Source organism: Rhinolophus ferrumequinum, chromosome 20 (genome assembly GCF_004115265.2).
Source record: "Rhinolophus ferrumequinum isolate MPI-CBG mRhiFer1 chromosome 20, mRhiFer1_v1.p, whole genome shotgun sequence".
NCBI classification, from domain to species: domain Eukaryota; kingdom Metazoa; phylum Chordata; class Mammalia; order Chiroptera; family Rhinolophidae; genus Rhinolophus; species Rhinolophus ferrumequinum.
Genome location: NC_046303.1, coordinates 52,033,989 through 52,057,684, shown reverse-complemented (window position 1 = coordinate 52,057,684; position 23,696 = coordinate 52,033,989). Strand labels below are relative to the sequence as shown.

At 37.3% G+C, this 23,696-nt stretch overlaps 1 gene segment (V, D, J or C); it reads left to right on the top strand.

Moving 5' to 3' along the window:
• The first annotated feature begins 494 nt into the window (after nucleotides 1-494).
• On the top strand, nucleotides 495-23,042 carry LOC117012364 (T cell receptor gamma constant 1-like). The segment is given in 6 exon segments: nucleotides 495-537; nucleotides 632-931; nucleotides 7,476-7,523; nucleotides 16,594-16,923; nucleotides 20,172-20,222; nucleotides 22,487-23,042. Coding segments are annotated over 6 exon segments (921 nt in total).
• Nucleotides 23,043-23,696: the final 654 nt, after the last annotated feature.

Sequence of the window (23,696 nt, the reverse complement as noted above, 5' to 3'; positions counted from 1 at the left end):
CTAAACTTTGTGAACTTTGTGAACTATTGATCTATAAAATGTACATATTTCTTCTTAAAGTGGGAATATTATCTCATATGTTATTATAAAGTAATGATACTTTCCTTTAAATCTCATGATAGTCATTACATAGCTACCCGCATTCTCACAAAATATGGTGAAAAATTTATAACTGAGGGAGTGAAAAGAGCTCAAGGATAGGCATATTTGAAGCAACATTTTAAGGAAAAATGGGAGGCAATTGCTACCAAGGGGAAGTTATAATTGAACTATTATATCATAGGTTTTTTCATGTGGTCTTCCGGGATCCATAGTTTCCTTATACCAGGAACATGATAAAATAACACCACGACAGAGCTTACTGAGAAGGACTTCCATTGGTTCTAAAGCAAACCTTCCTCCGCCATCACTGCCTCTCAGAACAAGGGCTGTCCCTGCATCTCATGTCCTGATTCACACCGCCTCAGAGCGTCCATTCTGACTAGTCCCTGGCTATGCCAACCCTGTGCATTTTCCTTCTGTCTTTGGCGTGGGTCTGTAGGTTGACTTTTCTCCTTTCTTGTCGTGTCATTGTTTTCGTGTCCAGAGTCAACCTTGCCAGTGCCTCTGAGTTCTCTCACTTGCTTTTCAGATGGAGACAGCAAAATGAGAATATCTCAGGATCAACTCTCCCTTACGCGGACACCAGACAAGACAGTGCACATACGCTGCAAGCTGTCTGGGGTTCCCCTTGACAATGTCATCGTGCACTGGTATCAACAGAAAGAAGGGGAGCTCCTGAGACGAATCCTTTATGGTTCCACCAAGAGTTACAAGCTAGACGCTCCCAATCCCCGCTTGGAGACAGACATGAAAGAGAACGGAGTCTTTTACCTGATAATCAATAAGGTCACCAAGTCCGATGAAGGCACCTACTACTGTGCCTGCTGGGATCTCACAATGACACAGAGTCACAAGGGACCTGTAAGAAAACCTTGCCTACTGCCAAGCCTCCACTCCTGTCCCCAGCAGGAACCACAAGCGGCTCTTCAATGCTCTTGATCATAGGTTCATAGACTGTGGGGACAGGAAGGGCCCTTAGGATACAGCCCAATGCCCACACTTCAGATGAGGAAGCTGGGGCCCAGGACGGCAAATGACTTCTTCAAAGCTCATTAACCACAGAGGTGGGGCCGCACCTGCATTTCAGGTTTTCAGTCCAGTGTCTTTTCCTGCCTCTCTTATAGTCAGTGTTGAACTTCTTTAGCAAAATTGTATTTCTTTTGAAAGGCAGCTTTAACAACTATGCCCTGTCTTCATAAGTGATGCCCCTAGAACCCGACATAGTCTGATTTGTAGGCAAAGTATGTGACTCTACACTGTTGATAAGGGATAAAATTCACCAGGGGATGGACTCCAACTCCGTGTATCTCCATGTTGTTTTCCCAGGGCAACTTACTCCACTTCATTTCCGTAGTCTCCTATCTGTTCTGAAATGCTCAACCGTTAGAATATTCTCCATGGCTTACACACCAAAATACGGGTATCTGGGAGGTGGAGATTGATGTTTCATGAATGTATCTATAAATCTTTCCCAGTTACAGGAGGACCTGACAAACTAAGGCCTAAGTTCCCTGCTCTTCACGCTGACACCTGCACCACTCCTGCCTGGAGGGTCATGTACTTGGTTACAAATGTGATAGCCCCGACCCGCTTTCTGCTTTGTTTGGGTGACTCAGGACACTTTCATGTCCAAGGACTTACGAGGAACACCTTGAAAATATCAACAGGAATAACAACAATATCTATATCATTATATTACAGCTGAAACCTCTCTTCTTGGATGTCTAATAATTATCCAGAACAGAATTGCTGGTTCCAATTCCACTTCTTCCCCTGATTCTCACAATTTGTATTATTTTTCTCTCAAAATTTCCCTGTATCAGTAAAGGTAAAAGGTACATTGTGTCATTTAACACAATGGCAAGGATTTTTTGTCAACTAGATGATGTTTTCTTAATTTTTCACATTTTGTGCTTCTTCTGGTAATGAGAGATAAAGAGATGAGGAAACCGGAATATTCTTTAGGTGTTTCCCATAGTATGAGACCTGCGACAAGAGACAGCAAACCCTGGGAACTGAACTGTCATTGACCATAAAGTAAACCACAAACCAGGCCAAACCACATGGTTCACCACCTGAGACTAGAACTGGCTGTCCAGACAGAGCCCCCAACCCAACCTCTTAGATCCACTTCTCTCTCTCTCTCTCACTTAATGAAGTTTAGAAACTCTTTTTCCCCCAGCTATACATGCAAGGTAATCAGAAAGCCATGACAGAAATAACTACTTAATCCAAATAATGTTTATCATTTGAACTGCATGGCCCGAATGTTCCCATGGAATCTCCTAGTGTAACCTAAGCACAAGGGAAAATAATCTAAATTGTGGGATTTATTTTGATATTTGTACTAAACTAGATGCAGTCCTCACAGATTTTTTTGCTAGGTGCTTGCATTGACTGACCATTGCTTTAAGGGTATGCAAATCAACCATTTCACTTACTTTTTACTTTGCTTGCTATTTTCTATGATTCTCAGAAAGTAACAGCCAATATCTTGTGCTTGACCATTTGAGATACAGATTTTCTAAATTATCTAGACCTGGAATAGACCTGGAAACTGTCCCAGCGACACACATCTTTCCAACTTCACACAAGAAGTGTGAAGTAATTGAAAGAACACGGTTTGGGATCTTGTGAATTTGAACTCAAATCCCTGCTCAGTCTGAATTCCTTAGCTCCCAGTTTCCCCTCCGTCTTATAATAGTAATAACCATCGCAGAGGTGAAGCTGAAGAGGGATACATGTATGCATGGTACCTAATTCATAGCAGACTGGAAATTTATGAATTTTCATTCCTTTTACTAGCAAAGAACAGAGAGCCACGGCTTGTTATCTTGGAGCGGGGGTGGGGGGTGGGAAGGAAAGGAGATTTTGAGCTAAGGTAGAATGTTTATTCCTCATGAGAGATTCTTCCACATGCAAGTGCTTTTCATGCACACTGTTCAAAACAGGCAAACAAACGTTTCTTGTTTGCAAAAAGAAGAAACAAGTGCTTCATCAAACACGTTTGCCTGTGGGTGCTGTGTAAATTAAGAAGCATCTGAATTGTACATAGTGGCATGTAAAGTACCCAAAGTTCAAAAGAGTCCTAAGAGCCTAGGAGATAACCAAGTTCAAATGAAGACAGATGGTAAAATCGCTGAAGGGAAGAACCTGCTTGAAAGTGAAATGATTGGGCCTCTGCCAATCGCTGCGTTGAGTTTTAATAAACAAGTGAACTCAGTACTTTCCAATGATCTATTGTACTGTTTAGAAACATATCTGATTTCATTCAAGTGATAGGTGAAATCAACATTATATCAGACTGTGAAAGCTAGTGGCTCACAGATAGTATGAGATTTTATGTCTTGTACATGTCTGATAATATGTTCATATTTCTTTAAGACAGCCTGTGGCCATCTTTCTTATAGAAATTTCTGGAACTTGTTCACGTACCAGAATTTAATTAAAAGCCATAAAATTTTCTAGAAGATAAACCAAGATGAAAAGGATGTATAAATTAATATTTTTGTTTCAAAATGGCAACCACAGCCTTAAACAAAACGTAAGATGTATCTGCATAGATTTTGATGGTCTACCAAATTTGGTTGAAGTTGGTCAACTATGAAATTATCATCAAACCTGAAAAAGTGATGCAGAACTTCAAGCAATTCCGTTGAAACTTGTGTTTGACTTCACTTGACTTGCTTATTTATTCATCCCTCATCCTGTTTGAAGTAGAATTTTAATTGACTCAGGTAGTCACCTCAGAATATGGTGAGTGAGTTGTGTGTGTGGTACATAAAGCAAGGTTAAAAGCAAAATTGCCAATTTCTGTACACAAAGCTGATTCTGTTCTTTCTTAGAAAGTGAATTCCCTGGAGCTGAACTTTCCCATAATCTGTTCTAAATACACGATCTCATTTGAACTCTGTAAAACTCTGAGACACGGTTATTATCATCTCCATTTCAAAGGTTAGGAAACTGAGGCTCTAAGAAGGACACATCCCCAGGAATGGAAGAGCTGGGATTTGAACCTGATCTTTCCGGTTTTAAAACATCTTTGTTCTTTATTTTCAACCTCCTTTATGGTAATTTGATTCATTTCACGTGCATCCTTTTAAACCCCTAATAAAACTGCTCATGTTTATTGCATCAGCACTTCTGGCCCTCCCCACTGTCACTGCAATAACATGGGTCCCTGGAGTTCTCTTAGTGGCTTATGGTCATCATCTTTGAAACATCCCTTGACTAACCTACCTTCCTGCTCATACATTTATCTTCCTAAAGCACAGATCTGATTATGTCACTTTCCTGAAGCCCTCACCATTTATTCCTTTTTAGAAATGTTTATTTGAAAATACTGTAAAGAGTAAAAACTCTTCAAGTTTTTTTCTTAAAAATTAAGTAAAAGTGTCTCTTACCCCGTTTCCATTCCAAGCTCCTTTACTGATGGCACACTCGGTCTCCTACTTGTTTTTCCTAACTCACATCTCTAGGTGCTTTTTTTTCTTTTTTATAAATGTCTAGGAAAACCTTTCCCATTCTAAGCATTCAGTGCATGTTAGTTAAAATGATAAACATTTCATTAGAATAATATTTCTAGTTATGTGGATGTGTCCTAACTGCTGACAATATTTATAGCTCTTGTTTTCTCCTTTGCTGACTGCTAAATAAATTGTATGGTTTGTGCTGTTAGCTCATAGAAGTACAAGTGCCTCAATCAAATGTTGGGGTCATTTTTATTAAGAGAGTTTGTGGGATTTTAAAATCTTGCCCAGAAAATCTGGCCTTCAGACAGTTGTGGGTAACAATTTAGAAACCTAAATCAGTGTTTAAAAAAATCAGGAAAACCAACTTGAAAATGTGCCTGAGATAACCTGTGGCCCTTCTCTCATTTCAGTGTGGTCTGGGTCTCTTTGAGAATGCAGACTGAGAACAAACTCTGCATTTTAGACTGATATGCCTACCTGTTACACTCAGACACAATGCCTTCCTATACAGGATCTCCTGTTGGGGAATCCTAACACACGTTTAGCAATACAGTTTAAAATCCATACTGCCTTCTTAACAGGTGAATTTAACTCACTTGCATTTAACTGATTATTGATAAAGGCTTACTTTTGCCATTTTGCTGTTTTGTGTATTGTTTATATTTTTAAAATATATTTTTAAATTACGTTTATTGGGGTGACAATGGTTAGTAAAATTACATAAGTTTCAATTGTATAATTCTATGACACATCATCTGTATATTACATTGTGTGCTCACCACCCAGAGTCAGTTCTCCTTCCATCACCATATATTTTCCATCATCATATATTTGACGCCGTTTACCCTCTTCTACCACCCGCTCTTCCCTTACCCTCTTGTAACCACTAAAGAGTTTTCCGTGTCTGTGAGTTTTTGTTTCTTTGTTGTCTTGTTTCTTTCGTGCATTCAGTTTTTTATACCACATGAGTGAAGTCATACGGTTCTTGACTATTTCTGCGTGACTTATCTTGCTTAGAATAATATTCTAGATACTTTTTAATTTAAGTTTTAATACTTGGAACTTATTTTATGTGGTATTAAGGATATATTTATTTTTGTTTTTGCAACAGCTAATCAATATTCCAAAGCCAGTTTTTAAATAATCTGTCTTTTCGTTACATTTCAAAAACTCAATATCATATTTTAATATGCTTGGAGCATTATTGTGGTGGATTTTGCTTTATTTTGTTTCATTATTCTTTCACCACTATCACATTATATCAGTAGCTTTGTCATAAGTGTTAAGATCTACTATGCCGAATGGCTATTCACTACTGGAAATTATTTTTCAACTATCTCATATTTATTCTCCCTATTAGCTTTTAAAATCAACTTACCTAACTTATCTTGCCTACCCCAACCCTTAAAACATAGAACAGAAAATAAAATGTTGTCATAATTCAGATGGGTATTGTAGTCAATTTATATGTATGAATTTAGGGAGGATTAGCTTATTTATGATATTGAGTTTTCCCTTCATGGATATGGTATGTCTATCCATTGATTCAGGTTTTATTTTATGCTCTTCAGTAAAATCTTGTTCTGTTTTCTTCTTATAGTTCTAGTATTCTCTTGTAAATTAATAAAGTATTTTATAACTCTTTAATTACTCTTTTGCTTTTGATTACTTAAATTCTTCACGGACCTTGAAATATAGACAACTCCTAAAGTTCCTAATAATTCTGCTCATGGTCTTGGAATAAGGAAAACAAGAGGACAAGCTATCAGAAAGGGATTGATTAGCCATCATTCACACCTACAATGGTGCAAAAAGGTATTTGATAGCTCAAGTAATAAGCTGCAATTTGCAGTTAAAAAAAAAAAAACAAGACATTTCAAACATAATTTTCAGCCAGCCCTTTCAACCTCTCCCACTGCATTGGGGGGTGTGATCTGCTGTGAATGGACAGGTGTCCACCGTGACCACCTCATCCCTTCATTCTCAGGGGCAGAGGCAGTGTTTGCTCACTGGACTTCGGCCAGGACAGGGTGGATCTGAAGAGGAGATGGGAATCGTCAGGCTTCACCTCTCTGGGTCCTGGCAGATGGACAACTCACCTGTACTCAGTAGCACCGAGTTGCTTCCCACAATTTCTTTGTCTCCTGATCCATAATGAGTGGCATAAGATTATAGAACAGCTTCCAAGAGGCTTCTTCTTTCAGTATATCAGAGAACTGGATTTTGTTTCTAAATTTTAGTTTAAATAAGAAATCTAACATTTCATAGGAGATAGAATTCTAAAAATTTCTTCTTTTATTCTAAGAAGAATTGTGTCATCACAGGAATTATTTTCTCATTTGTCATTGCCTGGTGAAGAATCATGTTGCCAAAAGATAAAAGTAGATTTATTAAAAGTGAAGACCTTTGTTCACATTTCTCAGGTATTTTCGTGTTGGCAAATTTGCATTTTCAGTTACTGAAGAGAAATACATTCCCAAATTGCTAAGAGAGCAGCCCTGGTGTTTCTGACAAAAGAAGGACCTCTCCTTTGATGCAATCTCTGAGCAGTTTCACAGATTGAACACCTGGAGATAAAAAAAAAGCTTAATTCTCTGAATACCTTTCCTGGTGATTTAGAAAAGTAGCTGGTTGACCAGTTGGTCCTGATCTTATCCTGCTCTTATTCTTTCCATTTTGCATTAGTCCTTTTTGATGATTACTGCCTGAAGAATAGACAATTGGGCCAACTTACCTGAGGAAACTTAAGAAATATCAGTTGCCAGGAAACCTATATTCAAGAACTTCCAGAGGAAGCCAGAAGATCAAATGGCCAGCACAGTTTTTTCACTTGGTCTTGTCAGGAAGCTTAGGCGAAGGTGAGATTTTTGTAGGGCTGTAACCAGTGTGATAGCTCGGGCTGGATCAAGATCTTTGCAGAAGGAACTAAACTCATAGTAACTGCCCCTGGTAAGTAGCCTTTTTCTAATTTTACTCTAGTGGATGAAAATCCTGTAGACGCTCTTTAGATAAAACAATCGAGGATGACCCCTCTCTGACTGCCACATCCTTGGCCTCAGCACACGATCGGCCGTTTTGCAGCTACCGATCACTGCACATGGAAACAAAAGTACTTTGTAAATGGTTTATTTACTTCCCTGCTTGTAAATAGATTGGAATTCTACTTTTAGAACACACACACACACACACACACACACACACAAAGAAAGGGTAGACTCGGGCTAGAAATTAACATGTTTTGAGGACCATGTCTGTAAACTATTGTATAATTTAATGGTAAGATACTTTTCTTGTAAATGTTCTTTTAATTGAGAGGCACTTTTATTATCTCTTCTCTATATTTGAGGTAAAACATAGTGCTCCTTTGTCTCAATAATCTGCAAAACCTGTATTATCGGTTTTCATCTCATCCTTAACACCAGCGCAAAAACTTAATTCTTATAATAAATGAGTAGAGAACATCAATACATCTCCCTTCTTATTACTCTAGCTTCTTAGAGGGTAGGCTGAGATCAGTCAAAATTTATGCTATCACAAATATTATCATATTGCCTGGAGATGGCACAGTTCAATGGTATTTTCAGCTCAAGAATCCATTTCAGTTCCAAAGTCCATAAAACGAGTTTGCATGGTTTACATCCTTGTTTGTTCATTCATTCTCTCTGCGCGGAATGCTGGAGATCAAAGGGTGAACAAGACATTTCTAGTCTAGTGAATAAGTATTCTAGATTCTGGCTTGATTGGCCCCTATGTTCTTTGGCCAGTGGCTGCCAGAAAGGCAGGAGGTCTTGGGTTCATGAGCTCGTTTTCTTTCTTAATTTATGAATAGTTATTGCTTATAAAATCCATACATTTTGTTTGGTGGAAGAATTTGATACAATGGCCCAAAACCATCCCATTAAAGAGAATACTAATATTAGGTGATACTTATGAAGGGCCAGACACCGTGTTAAATAGTTTCAGTGCCTTATCTCATTCTGCAACAGCCCTGTATAGGAGATCCCTTATTCCCATTCCATAGATAAGGAAACTGAGGCTTGGACTCTTGGTTATTTACCTAAAGATCACATGAGTAATTGCTGTGGACCATTATGTGATATTAGAAACAATAAGTCACGTTTTTATATTATGAATATTTACTCTTCTATAGCTTGACCTTTTAAATGGACTCTTTAATTGACTACTTAATTAGTAATAGCTCATAATTTGTATTACTATTCATGCATGAAAACAATGCTTCTGCTTCTAATTATGGCACAGAAATTAGTTCTCTCTCCCCCCAAAAAGAGGTCAAATAGTAGTGTTGAATATGCATTCATAAAATACTGAAAATATGATTCTTAGGGTATTTCTATAAAATGACAAGTCAGATTGTCACCGCTCCACTCAATTTTCTTTGTGTAGTGCCATCATATTTGCTAGAAATGTTGTAGCTGGAAAAAGAACTATAGCAGTTGTACTAAAATGCATAACTAACTAATTGCCTAACTGAGGCTTGCGTTCTACTTATGATGGAACAGCTGTAGGAACTCCAAACCAAATAGGATCCTCTGCTGAGCAGGACAGGATTTATAGTCAAAGCCCTGGAAACTGGAAGGGTATTTTTAGGTCCAAAGGAGCATTCTTTCAGCAATAAATAGCTAAAGAGACCATTATTAAGAATCCGCACTCTATAACAGCTCATCTGGTCTGCTCTCAATGGGAATTATATTCTGGAAATAAGTTATTTTAGAATCAGTCCAGATACCCACCCCTCAATACATATAAATAAAAAATACCTGGAAACATATTGAAATACATTTATTAAATACTCAGATATATTATTCCTATTATTGTTCCTCATTGAAAATTAAAAAATATATATTAACTCTCAATTACACTGTAGGCAAAGATCAGACTTCATACATGAAAACCCTTTCAAAGAGGAGATTTAGAAAATTCAGACAAAACGGTGACAAGATAAAATCATATTCTCCAACGTATGTGAGTTGATATGGAAATGACATAACCCAAGCTGCCCAAGCAGAGAAGATTAAACTAACCAAGTTGCCCAGGCAGAGAAGATTAAGTTCTTCAATTCTGGACTACCTGTATATATAACGTGCTTTTGCTTCAATTTCATCTTGGTTTAATGCTGGCAGGGTCAATTTTTATATATTTATGTAAATATTCAAAAAATATGGGCACAAATTTAAAACAGACACAAAGAGATATTTCTAGAAAGGCTTTTCAGTTGGTGGGCAGACAGTTGCCAGGAGAAGCAACGTGTTTGGTCCTGGTACACAGCTCATCGTTACAGGTAAGTTTTCTTTAAATTCTTCAGTTAAAGTTGGGAGCAGATGCAGGTGACACGGGTGCTGCAGCCTAGGTGCTGGGGCTGTCTCAGAATTCTTGGATTTGGTCCCAGTCTGGTGGGATCTCTGGAGAGATTGGGAACTCCGTCCAGGTCCTTGGAGGCAGGTGTCTCCCTGATGTCTCACGGAGGTCACTAACACTAACGAGGAGTTAACTGGTTAGAGAACCTGTGAGACCCTAAGGGGCGGAAATGTTCAGGCCATTTGGTATTCCCTGTTGAAAGACTTGTAAAGAAGTTTACATATTTTATTTATTTGATTCCAGAAATAACCAATGGAAAAAAATAAACAAAAACTTGCTAAATTTGTCATTTGGTCAGCAGATGATTAATATCAAATATCAAAATATTTAGGTTCATGACCATATTCAAGAATGTCATAAGCTGTATTTGTTTTCTTCTAAATTCAGTCCAGTAAATTTTCATTCTCATTAGCCTTAGAGATGAAATTTTGTCTGGATGAGATACATCTCACGAGAATGTTCTAGCCTACCACATCCATTCAAACGAGTTTTCACAAACTTACATAAAGCACTGAAAAAAATGAAACAAACGATAAATTTTGGTATCTTTGTGGTTGTGAGCATATTACAAATGAATTCATACACTAAAAAGCAATTTTATGGTCCCCTTTCTTCCAACTGATTATATTTTCGATGTAAGTTGTAGCAATCAAATTGAAAAATGATGACACAGATATAATTCATGAGGGCCCTGGAAAATGTTGTTTAGGAGAGTGTGGTGCAGGGAAAATTATAGACTTTGATTCTTCAACTATCACTTTCTGCATAACGACCCTTTAGCAAATAAATTTTGATTCACTGGTCATTGCTTTATTAAAATTATAAAAATGCTGCGTGCCCATTATAGAAAAAATTGGAAATACAAAAATAAAATAAAACAAAATTTAATATTGGCACGTCACTTTTAACATTTTGATATATTTCCATCCATTTCTTCTACCTATGTAACAACCATCTCAAGTGGATGTTGTGAGGATCAAATGAAATTAAATATAGAAATTGTCTGCCACAAAGGCTGGGACATGATCAGTGATATAAATGTGAACTCTCCAGAATTCAAATTACTACCATTGGAGTTTTTATGAAATCAGGACTACAGATAAATGTATTAATTCTCATCTAGTCTACAGGTCACTTTAGAACAAGTGGCCAGTATTTGCAAAATACTTTCAATTTCTAAGACTAATTGGTATCTCCTTCTAAAAACGATTAGACTATTATCTCAGATATCATTAGCCTAAATATAAGGTGCTCTCTCATTTTCCAGGAGAAATATCTAGAAGTAAAAAAAAGAAAGGGTGTTGCAACTTGCATATATACATTTATATTGATATAGGTAAAAGTTAAACATCCACTTATAATATTTAATTTCTTAATTGGATTGTAGCTACAAAGTTAATGATTATATCAATACAATATCAGGTGAGATATATTTATTTATTTTTGTCCTCACATTTCAATAAATATTTCATTTGGACTCTTCACATGCATCTAAAACATCTACTTTAAAGCGACTTTCGAAGTCACCTCAGGGTTGAGTGCCTGCTTTGAGATCCCCGTATGATAACTTCACTGGAAATTTAATCTGAAGAGACTATTACCCACTTACAAACTTTAAAAAAGCACTTTTTTCATTTATCCTGTTATTCTATACGTGCACAATGTAAGCCGAAACTGTAGAGACTTTAATCCCAAGTAATATTTACCAAATCCATGTTAAATTTCTTTATTGTGTTTTACCAGTTCTGACTCTTAAACTAGTATTATGTAAAATAAATTTAAAAAATTAACCTATTTCAGGTTGATACCTTGTCCAAGGAGTATTATTTGATCAAAGAACCATATCGGAAGAGCTCTCTTAATGTGAGAGTTTACACAAGGACTGAAATATCAGGAAACCCCTGTTTTGTGAGGGATGATTTGGGAACAAAAGCCTCACCTTATGTTCTGGCACTTTCAGTCTATTGGAATTCTGCATGTTTTGCATCCACATCACAAAGAGCTAGGGTTTGCAAACTTTATTTTCCCATCTCTCGTGTCATCTTCGAGTTGGGCCTTATTAAACTATCAACCTCTGAAAAAGAAACAAGAAAAAGAAACCCAAGGCATAATGCACAAATTATTTGTCATTTATATAAACAAACTATTTTCAAAATCTATTTGAGAAGACCTAACATTAAGTACACAAGTTACGGTCAGACCATGGAATAAAAATAGGAGATCAAAAGCAATAAAGAAAGCAGAAGAAAAAAGGCCTATAATTATCTAGCAAGAAGCACAGGGTAAAATTTTATGCTCAAAGGTAGAAGAGCTATGTCAATCACATCTCCATAAAAACAGGATTTCAATGTGTGAGTCCTTTAGGAGGAAACTGAAGTAAAAGAGTGACTATGCCTTCAACATCCATTTTATAAAATGGAAGAAATGGCCCTTAAAGAAACCCAGTCTGCACTACCACTGCATCAGTGCCGTGGGCATTACAACGTTTAATGACCTTCCCAGGTGGTGACCCTCAGCAGATATGGTGAGCCAGGTACGTTTCAGTGATCTAAGGTGACAATAAGAGGATTTGAAGCCGGGCATCCTGCCATTTCTCTAGTCATTCTGGCTTGAAGGCCCAATGCCAGGAGCTTCAAGCTGAGCTTTCTGCATGAGCTGGAAAGACGTCCGTTTGAGGCTGAAATTTCTGGTGAAAGCTTGGAAAGTCAATAGATTGTGTTGTTGATGGGGAAAGAGCTATTTGTTTTGGATAACATGAGTGAAGCAGTTCCATATGCTGACCGCATATTATTCGGCTTTAGCCAAAGTTCCCTTTGATTCTCTTAACACTGGAAATGCAGATGAGACAAGACAAATGGTTGCTTATTAATTAGGCACATTTGCTGTGATGATGGCTTTCAAAATTCCAGACGCATTTCAGCAAAGTGGAATGCATTGTCACCCATTTTTCTGCAACCCCCAAATGCTGAATTCCTATTGATCCAGATTTGGTGCCAAGCGATTACAATGTCATATTGGAACACAGAGTTATCAAAATTCAATTGTTAATAATTATTATAATCTCTTATTTCCGTTGTATTTTGATCTAATTGCTTTTCAAATCTTGTTTCATTTTGGTCTCTCTTTGGCACTGGTAGTGATGTTGAATTGATAGTAACATCATTGTTTTCAGACAGATAAAACACAAAAAGCTTGCATTTACTTGATTTGCTAGGCCACACAACTTGTTATGAGCAAAATGAACCAGGACTAGAACCTGAAGTCTTGAATTGCAGCCCACCACGGTTCCATAGCATTTGAAAAACTCAGAGAAGTTACATTAGTCTATAGTTTTTGATATGGGTTAAATCACTGTAGAATTATGATAGAAAAATCTTCGGCGATGGAACAAAACTTGTCGTCACAGGTAGGTACCAGAAGAAGGCAGTTTTTTCAAGGTAACAGAGGGAAGACAAGAAACGATTAAATTGGAATAATAGTAAGAGTATTTAGAAAAAACAGGAATGTGATAGGGATTAGGTGTAGAAATCCTCGGAGAGATTGTGAAAAGAAATCATTACAATAAAGGCATGCATAGTCAACACTGTGCAAATATTATAACAGAATTTGGCTTTTGTGTATGTATGGATTTGTAGAAAATGCTCATGTATAATGCATGTAATTATCAAGGAAGTGTTTGGCCCAAGAACAAAGTTGATTATCGTAGGTCAGTTTTGTGAATTGGTGCATTTTCTTTTCTGATGGTGAAAGAGCCGGGGCTGTGGAATCAGGATGATCTGGAGCCCCAATTCCACCAATTACTGCTAATGTGAACTTGGGCGATTATTCCCTGGCCTCAGTAACTTAATCCATAAAATGGGATGAGCATGCCTCCAGAGGGGTTGCATGGAATTGATTGAGATGGCATGAATCAAGTACTTGTACACTGTAACACATTGTAAGTGCTGGATGGATGTTTTCCAAATCCACGTACAAAGGGAGAATTGTATCCAGTATGAAGAGTTGTTTGCAGCTTATAATACAGACAGAGCAGAAATTCCCCAGAGAATTCAGCTGTACTTCTAAATGTTCAAAAAAAAAAAAAAAGAATTTGGAGGTATTTGTTTCTGTTTATCACAACTTTTCCCTTATTTGGCAGGAAAAATGAGATCAACATGTGTGTGCTTTTAATTTTCTTATTGTTTTATGTGCTTCAAATCTTAACCCTTTTTATTAACTGATATCATCTCTAACACCAACAATTATTTGTCCTAAAATTTATAGCCAGTAAGTTTGCACTTAATGCTCATATTTATCAGAAAAAAATTTTAAATTCATACAGAAAATGATTAATATATAAAGTCAATTAAATACAGTTAGAAATATCATAACTTTGAAATTCAAATGTAAACATGAAATAGCTATAACTACTTATTTGATAAAAGCAAAATGAGAAGAAAAACATAGAGAACACAATATGAATGTGTAGGTTTGAAATATGCTTTCAACTGAAAATTTAGTTGACATTTAGTAAATTTCTATAGAATTCATACTGCTGCACCTTGATAAATTTAAACAACTTAGACAATTTAACTCGAATGTATTATTTGATTATGCAAATGAATATATATAAATATATTGTAAAGGCTTATTTATTTTTAAACTGGTTTCCGTTATATGCATCATAAAAATGATTTTGACCATAAAAAAACAGTTGATAAGTTTTAAAAAAGAATGAAGAAAAAACATGATACAATTATCCAAAATATAGGCACTAACCATATATAATCAAGTAAACTAACATTCAGTTAACTACTAACATTGAGAAAGTTATGGAAGTTCAAGATTAATTTTATCTTGAGAAAAATGACAAAGAATCTAGCTAAGGAAAAGGGATGGATGATAAGAATAATGTTTTAAAACACAGAAATTTCAAGTTTATCATAAAATGCTTTTTGAATTAAAACCAAAGTATGTGGTTGGAGAAATGTACAGTGTCTTTCTGTTATAATCAATAAAATACCGCTGCACTAATAGCAAGATATGTAAAATTAAAATAAGCACATTATGACCTAATTATATTTACAGCATAATTGAAAATCTCAACATTGTTTGCTCACTGATTTAGTATAAAAATCAAAAGCTCTGCTACACAGGCAGAAATTCTCTAGATATTTTTTCCTTTTCTTCTCAAATGAGAAATCCAATTCTTTTTTCTTAAAAAAATGCCCTTGGAATTGTTAAACTAGCTCCACGCTAGTCCAAAGAGAATATTAGTAAAGCACTGATGTTTCACTTAGAAATCAACTTGGGAAGGGTTCTAACATTTATAATTTCAATCATTAGATTAATAATAAATGCATCATCAAGTAACATTCAGCATTCAGGTGACATGCCTTTGTAAACATATGATGTTTTGTTACATATTTTCACATTCTGTCTGTAAGAAACTCTAGAACCATAACTTTTAACGTGACACCAATTATAGGCACATTTTATTCAGCAGAGGGAAACAACAAAAATGATGGAGCTCTAGAATGTCTCAGCAGCCTGATAGTGTAGACACAAATTTTAGGGGAGACACTGAGAGTCAAAATATGGCGTACTCAAAATATGGCATATCGGTGATGCTTAAACTTCACATGAAATTCCAAACTGAAATGTGCTTTTGGTAAGCATTTTCTAAAGTGACCAAAATTCTGTTCAGGACATTTACTTAATAAGATTAATCTGAGCATTTCTGAAAATAATACAATTTCTAATAGAAGTTTTGGAAATATTGCTATTTTGCTTTGAAATTCAAGGCATCATAAAGAGTTTGGAGGTGCAACTTTAAGTAATGCCCTACTGAAGAATCTGGAGTGGTTCAGATGTGAAATTCAGATGTCATATAAAATTAGAGATCAATTTGGAGAACTCCATGACTTCAGAACTGGGCACAGGGTCCACATTTGAAGCTGAAAGCTCAACTTGATAGGCTGTAAAGTGCGTGTGGAAGTAGATTCCCACTGAAACAGTCATTGGGTGTTTTTAGAAAAAATGAGAAGCTTCCTTCTGGCATTTATTTATACGGAAAAAAGATAACAAGATGTGTTCCAGAATCAGTTAAATGAAGAGTGAGTTTTCACAGAGTTGCAGAACATGAGAATGTGTTACTTGACCAAAGCGAGTTTGAGTCACAAAATTCATGGCAAGAGACAGGGAAGTACTTTAGAAGTGACCAAAGATTCTCATCTGTAGAGATCATTTAAGTTACTGGGTCTCCTCCCCGCCATCCACACTCCACCTTGAAAACAGGCTCCACTTTGATGATACAAAAGAGATTTAAATATATATATACGTTCACAAAAGTTGGAAGCCTTGATATGGAGAAGTTAAAAGTCATACCCCATCTTAGCATGTGGAGAGCAGCAAAGGCTACGTTTTAATCCAAGCTGTGGCATTTAATAGCTGTGACTCTGGGCAAGTTACTGGACCTCTTGCATGTCTTTTTCCATTGAAAGTAAGAATAATAAGCACTTCCCAACCTATTGTGGATGAAAGGCCACCATAAGCACTAATTCAAAGGCAGCTTTTCTTATTGTGCTCTAGGGTGCTCCAAACCACACAATGTTTGTGTTTTTCTAACAATCCTTCTTAATTGCTATTTCATTTCCTCCCACAGACAGAAACTTTGGTCCAGAATTCTCCCCCAAGCCCACTATTTTTCTTCCTTCAACGGCTGAAATAAACCTCCAAAAGGCTGGCACATACCTTTGTCTTCTTGAGAATTTTTTCCCTGATGTTATTAAGGTACATTGGAAGGAAAAGAACAGCAATACGATTCTGGAATCCCAGCAGGGATCTACCATGAAGACTAATGACACATACATGAAATTCAGCTGGCTGACCCTGAATGCAAACTCAATGAATAAAGAGCACAAATGTGTAGTCAGACACGAGAATAATGTAAATGGAGTTGATCAAGAGATTCTTTTTCCTTCAATGAAGAAAGGTATGTGTACATAAATATAAATACAATCTCGCAGAATACCTTTTTCAAAGGGAATGCCCCTCCTTTTCTGTCAAGTATTAGTTTACATACATACAGAGGATGCCCCAGAAAATGTATAATATTTTAAGAGAGGAAAAAGCTATTAAAATTGAAATGCTCAATATATACTGATAAGAAAAGATGAATAAAAGTCACATTCGACTTCTGCAATTACAAGAGGTGCTCAAAGTGGTTACCATCGGAGTCCAGACACTTCTGATTATGGTGAACTACTGCTTGAGCAACGTTGACTAACATGTCCACTTGTATACATTTTTTTGGCACCCCATATATCTTAAATGTTGCTACATTTAATGGTGCCATAAATGTCCTATTTCCCCATAGAACATAAAAAAGAAAAAGAAACAGAAAAATTTACTTCACTTTTCTCAGCCTCACTTTTATCACCCAAAATATGAAGGTCACAGTGATGTTTTTAAGTTGTATGGGTTAAATGAAATAACATATTTGGAAGCACCTAGCTATTTAGCACACAGTAACTGCTTTAAAAACTTCCACTTTTGATGATTTTACTTGATCAGGAAATAAGAATAATGATACATATTTCAGGAATGTTCTACTAAGCAAGAAAAGTCACTGTCGCTTCAGTTTTGCTACACTGACAGTATAACCCGTCAACAGGGAGTTATTAGGTGACAAATGGGTGTTCATCTGAGGGAGCAAGACCAAAGCTCCATGAAAAAATAGAATAATTTAACAGCTGCAGTTTTATTACGGTCTTAGGTTTTTTGGATTTGTGTTTTATATATATATTTGTGTGTTACTACCAAAGGGTAAAACGTCATAGTTAAAGGTAGGGTGAGGTTACCATGTGGAAACATATTTGCATTCCACCTGGTGAAAGATTCTCTTGCCAGTGGAAATGCTGCTCGACACACATGCCCTGCAGTCCGAGCGTGTGCCAGGCCAGGAAGGGAGGTGTGGATGAATGCACCAGGACGCACTGCTGTCCCAAGGAGGACGCACACAGGAAAGAGAACGTACTCTTCTAATCATTCAGTGTCCCCCGTGATGTCCCAAAGGAGTGCCCTTGACTCAGAGGCTGTACATATTTGGAGAGTGTGGGCAGAGGGCTGAAGGGCCCTGCCCTGGCCGGGGTCCAGTGACTCACTAGACTCAGAACCTAAAGTCTGGGGCATTAACATGAGGTACCAGAGACCCCAGAGCTCCCCGCAAGAAGGAACCGCTTGTGCTGTCCCCAGTGGTAAACCAGCCCTTGTTAGCAAGGGAACAAGCACGTAGCAAGGTGAGCTAGGACCCTCGCTGGGCACCGCTCTGAATTCCTGAAGTGAGTCTTTATCTTCTGGGCCCTGAGTTTCTCCAATGATCAAATTCAGTTTGAACACTTACCTTGGCTTTCTCCTGGGGCTGGGATGAAGAAAGAGGAAATGAAATGATGTAGGTGAAAACGCTTCCTTTTGAAAATATAACAAGGATGTATTTATTCATATGTTTATTTATATCCTTTCGTAAATGTAAAGTAGATTCCAAAATAACACTAATAATTTCTACAGCTAAAAACAGGAGAGCAAGTATGCAAAGCGAAAGTTTAATATAACCACTGGGCTGAAGTGTCCTATTAGGTTTTGATTTTTCTAGTTATCACGGGAAAATAAGAAGTAGAGTAAGTTCCATGGTGACGATCATAAAGGAGAAAAGTGTCGGTTTATAATGCGCTTTACTTGGCACTTAATGTCTGAAACAAGTGTCTCCCGTGGGCTTCTCATGGCTGCAAAGCTAACGAAGGCATTTCCGTTAAAGTCATTCCACAGCAGATTTCTAATTGGAAGGTTTTCGCTTGTTGTTTTTGTTTTTGATAAAAGCTGGAATCATGACATGGAGGCATAGATACATGAAGTGATTCTGAAGAGAGATAAAAGTAATCTGGTCCAAGTTTCCCACCAACCTCGACTGAGAAAGAGAAGTTAGGATACGAGTTCACATATAGATTTTATTATGGAAAATTGTTACTTTATTGTTTCTACCTCAATCAGTGCATGGTCATAAGAGATTTTTACTTATCTTTTAATAAATAAAGTCACTGTCAGGAAAAGAAAAAGACTTTAAAGACATATTAAAGTCATTCCTTCAGGATATTTTAACATCTAAACAGGATTATACTAAAATTTTCAATCATGGTATTTACCCGTAAGCCTATACCTCAAAACCACATATTTTAGAGCACACACACCACAAATATCTCGTTGACGGCATAAAATTGCATATGAGAGCATGTCCACATGGACAAGAACGCATCTAGAAGAAAAAGGATAAACCGAAACAACCAGACTGTTTTCCTCCATCCGAGGATCGATGATCTTTTAAGACATTGTGTCTCTTATGCATATTTGCTTTTTTTAACGTTGTAGATAAATACCACTCTCACCGCAGGCTTTATACATATAGTCAGAGAACTATGAATGTGACTTGGTCTATCTTTCTATTCTTTGAAAGAATTGCACTGAATGCCGAGCTTCTGTAATAAAAAGCTCATTTGCTAAGCATAGTTAAGATATGTGGAGGAGAAGATGAGTTTAGTGTTCACAATGGTGGATTATGTTGACTCTCTATAGATTATTTCCCATTTCTGTGGATTATTTTTACAGAGTACTCTCTACATGCTCATTCTCATTAATAGCCCTCAAGGATCCTTTCAGTGCTGGCTCTGCCCCCAAGTTACTAATACGCTCTAAACCTCACTTCCTGGTCTGTAACATGGAGTTTTCACTTCAGTGTCACTGGAGGATTCAATGAGATAACGCATATGAAACATTTAACATAGTACCTGGCACAATAATAATCACTCAGTAGTCATTAGATTTGATTGATATTGTTGTGATGTCCACAAACACCACAGCTCTAGAAAATTATGGGGAAACAGCGATATATATGATTTGAAAAGTTATGGTTGCTCTCCTTTGTTTAGATAGGAAATCTGCCGAAACCAGATTCCTTCAAACATGTAAGATTCTGCTCTCTCTCTCTCTCTCTCTCTCTTCCCTTCCTTCCTTCCTTCCTTCCTTCCTTCCTTCCTTCCTTCCTTCCTTCCTTCCTTCCTTCCTTCCTTCCTTCCTTCTTTCTTTTCTTTGTTTCTATCTATCTTCCTACCTACCTATCTGTCAAACAGACATACATTGTCTAATAATGGATACAAACAGTGGATTAATAGTTGCTCTCTTTTCTTGTAGAGGTCGATGGTAATAATCCTAGAGAAAAAGATTGTTTGAAAGATCAAAGTGGTAAGTTTTTGTACATGTTTGCCTTTATGTCATGCTATAGCATTTTCCCGCCTACTGATCAGCTTACTTTTGAACTTCTCTGGCTGAAGGTAGAAAAATTAGAATGGCTGGATTTTGCAGAATAGACTGAGTGATACTTTAAGTCAATCCATCATTTCCTAGTAGTCATCTTAACACAGTATATGCTGGATTTTGGTATGAGATCACTGCAAATTAGAGGGTACAAGGATATGCTTGTAATTATTTTAACAATGAACTTCATTTATTTATTTGGCTTTTGTTTCTAATGACTAGGAAATACATGATATCAAGCTTCTTCTAGATTTTTTCTAGGCTTTGATCTTTGCTAGAAATTAACAACATAAACTGACATTTACTGAGAGCTTCTTATATAGAAGATGTTGTACTGTATTTTGAAAGCATTTTCTTGTTTAATTCTTATAATACTCTTGTGAAATGATACAAATTATAGTTTCCAATTTTTCAGAGGAGGGCAATGAGATAAAAGAAAGTCCCTTGCACGATGCCACACAGCTAGAACTGGGGTTCCAACCCAGGCCACCTGACAAGAGTTCCTACACTTACTCAGTTCATCTACTCTTCCCATAAGATGAAGTCATACAGCAAGAGAACCCAAAGGCAGTGAGATACAATGGACACGTGGCTGGGGTGCGGTGAGCGCATGAGCTGCTGAGCACTGCAGACCAGACTTTAACCTCAATTCTTTTAGTTATTACTTGCATGATTATGGGTATTTACATTTTCTGAGCAATGCTTATCTTCGTCTGCCAACCGGGAATAATTACACCAAACTCAGTTATTGAAGAGATAAGGTCACGTATGTGCACTGTCCAGCATAAGGTGTCTCATTTAGCTGGTACACACTAAGTACTAGTTTCTGGCCCTTTCTCCCTACATAGAAGGAAAGCCATTAGAAGCACTGACTCTATCCCTGTTAATCTCTCCTCCATTTCCAATATCAAGGAGGTTCTGGACCTCAGCTAACACCTTACCTGACCAAAGGCAAGGAGTTCTGAGCACATCACCTCTTGAGGTCCCTTTCCACGTCAAATGCTAATAATTCTGGAGTTCTCACTCAATGAAGATAAAGCATGTCAAAGGAAAATTCCCACAGGACAGGACTTGGCCTTGTGGTTCATCGAGCTGCCAGTCTGGACTGACATCACTGTCATCAATTATTTCTTGATATCATATATGTCTTGCAAAATTTCAAAGGATATTAAGTGCAATTACCCATAGAGCCATAGCCCAATGAGAGTCATTCAGGAAAGACTGGTGAGACAGTTATTGTCTCCTAAAGTTTCAGAGAATTTGGGTTAACTACTTTGTAATATAATACACTCTACTAAAACCTCCCACCCACCCACCTTGAACACCACCATGTTTTCATGGACTGTACTTTTCATAGAAATCATATTGTGTGCAAAACATATAATGTCCCAGATGCTTCAAAATCAGCAAATCATCTTTATATTTGTGCTTATCCCTTATTGCACTTGGAGATGCAGAGTCAGAGTAGCTATGAATGTGTTCTGTAAAGTCATGTTGCTGGTTTCTGGTACTTAGTAAATGCATGACATTACTTTCTGTGCCCTCAGTACCTTTGTAAAATGGGAACAAAAATAATCTCATAGGTTATTGTAAAAATTATGTAAGACTAAAGCTATCAAATATATGGTGATGGAAGGAGAACTGACTCCAGGTGGTGAACACACAATGGGATTTATAGATGATGTAATACAGAATTGTACACCTGAAATCTATATAATTTTACTAACAATTGTCACCCCAATAAATTTTAAAAATATATAAAACAAAAAAGACTAAAGCTGTGAATACAAAACTCTCAGAATAAGTGGTGTTTGGTTAGTGGTTAATGAACAATAGCTATTATTACTACTCAGAGACATGGTGAGGAGAAGAAATGCTAAACGCTATTTATCACAAATATTTTTTCTCATTGGACTTACTCATCGAAAATGCAGCCTTACTTTTTAACATTTTGGAGTGTTCCACGTGAATTGAGCAGAGGGTGTTTATTGACTTGGTCTGGAAGCTGGACGCTGCGTTGTCTTGTTGTTTGTTGGTGGTGCTCCTGGTGTAGAAGATGTTTACTTTTGGGTTTTGGTGGGGCAGCAGTGCCACTTCATTTAGATCACAAGAGATAAAGAATTGTGACCCCTCCCATTAATAGTCCCTCTCCTTCCAGGGACAGGTGAAACTGACCAAATGACTTTCCCTAGGTACACTGCAGCTGCAGCTCATCAACACCTCTGCCTACTACACCTACCTCCTCCTCCTGCTCAAGAGTGTCGTCTACTTTGCCATCATCACCTTCTGTCTGTTTAAGAGAACAGCAGTCTGCGGCAACGGAGTCAGTAACAGATGGTAGCACAAGGGGTCAATTCTTCTTCGTTTATTGTCCCTGACAGAGTTTGCTGAGGATCTAGCTGGGAATCCTTTCTGGGCTTGGTGTATTTCAGTTCACATGTGCATTTTTCTATGATGCCATTATTGCATAACAGTTTTGCAAACTACTCACACAGAAAATTCCATCTGTAACAATAACTAATCCCGCCATTACTCAGGAGGAGGGCCAAGGGGTAGCCTTTAGCACCACTCTCTCCAGAGTCTCTGTCGGCAGCTACAGCCACCCACATTGTCATGCCTTTGAGTGTAGACCACATGCAGCTTCCAGGCATGGTCCTCCGTGCCCTTTAACCAAATACCTGCCTTGCAGCTTTCCATTTATACACCCTGAAGCCGCCATAGTTGCTGCTTGAATTATGTACTTTTTCATTATAGGTGCATTAAATTTAAAAAACCAAAAGACTAATTTTGTCTGTGTACTTCTTGACGTCTACGTTAATTGCTACTAGAGTAGAAACAGGTTACTCTTAGTTTCAACTAAGAGAGGAAAATTTCTTTCCTTATTAGGCTACGAAATGGTGAAGACAACTTCTTTGTTACCCACCACATTTCCTCTTCTTGCTCCTATGCTGTTCATACAATTAGAGGGTTATATGTACACCTGCCACACAATTTTTCATGTTGGGAAGATTTTTATATGCTGACATCCCACCCACCAGTTGGACTTCTGCAATTAAAGTCCAAGGCACTTGGTGGGATGAAATAAGTAACAGAACAACAAGGTGCGTCCACAAGTGTGCAGTGGAAGAATTAGGCAAAGATTTATCCGAGTCCACATAAAAGCACTCAACTCTCAAGTCTTTACAAGGCTAGAGAACTCCATACACTTCTCAATCATAAAAAAGGAAAACTTCAAGGTAGCGATTCTCGAAGGTTTTCCCATTATGAATTCTCTGTACTGTTTTGGAATTCTTTTCCTCACAGAGTTTGTTTTTTGAAAGCTTTCTGCCAATCCAGGAGGCCGCAATTAAGTAATACCCGATTTTACCTTTACATTCATCAAAGTCCTATGTAACTGCCAAT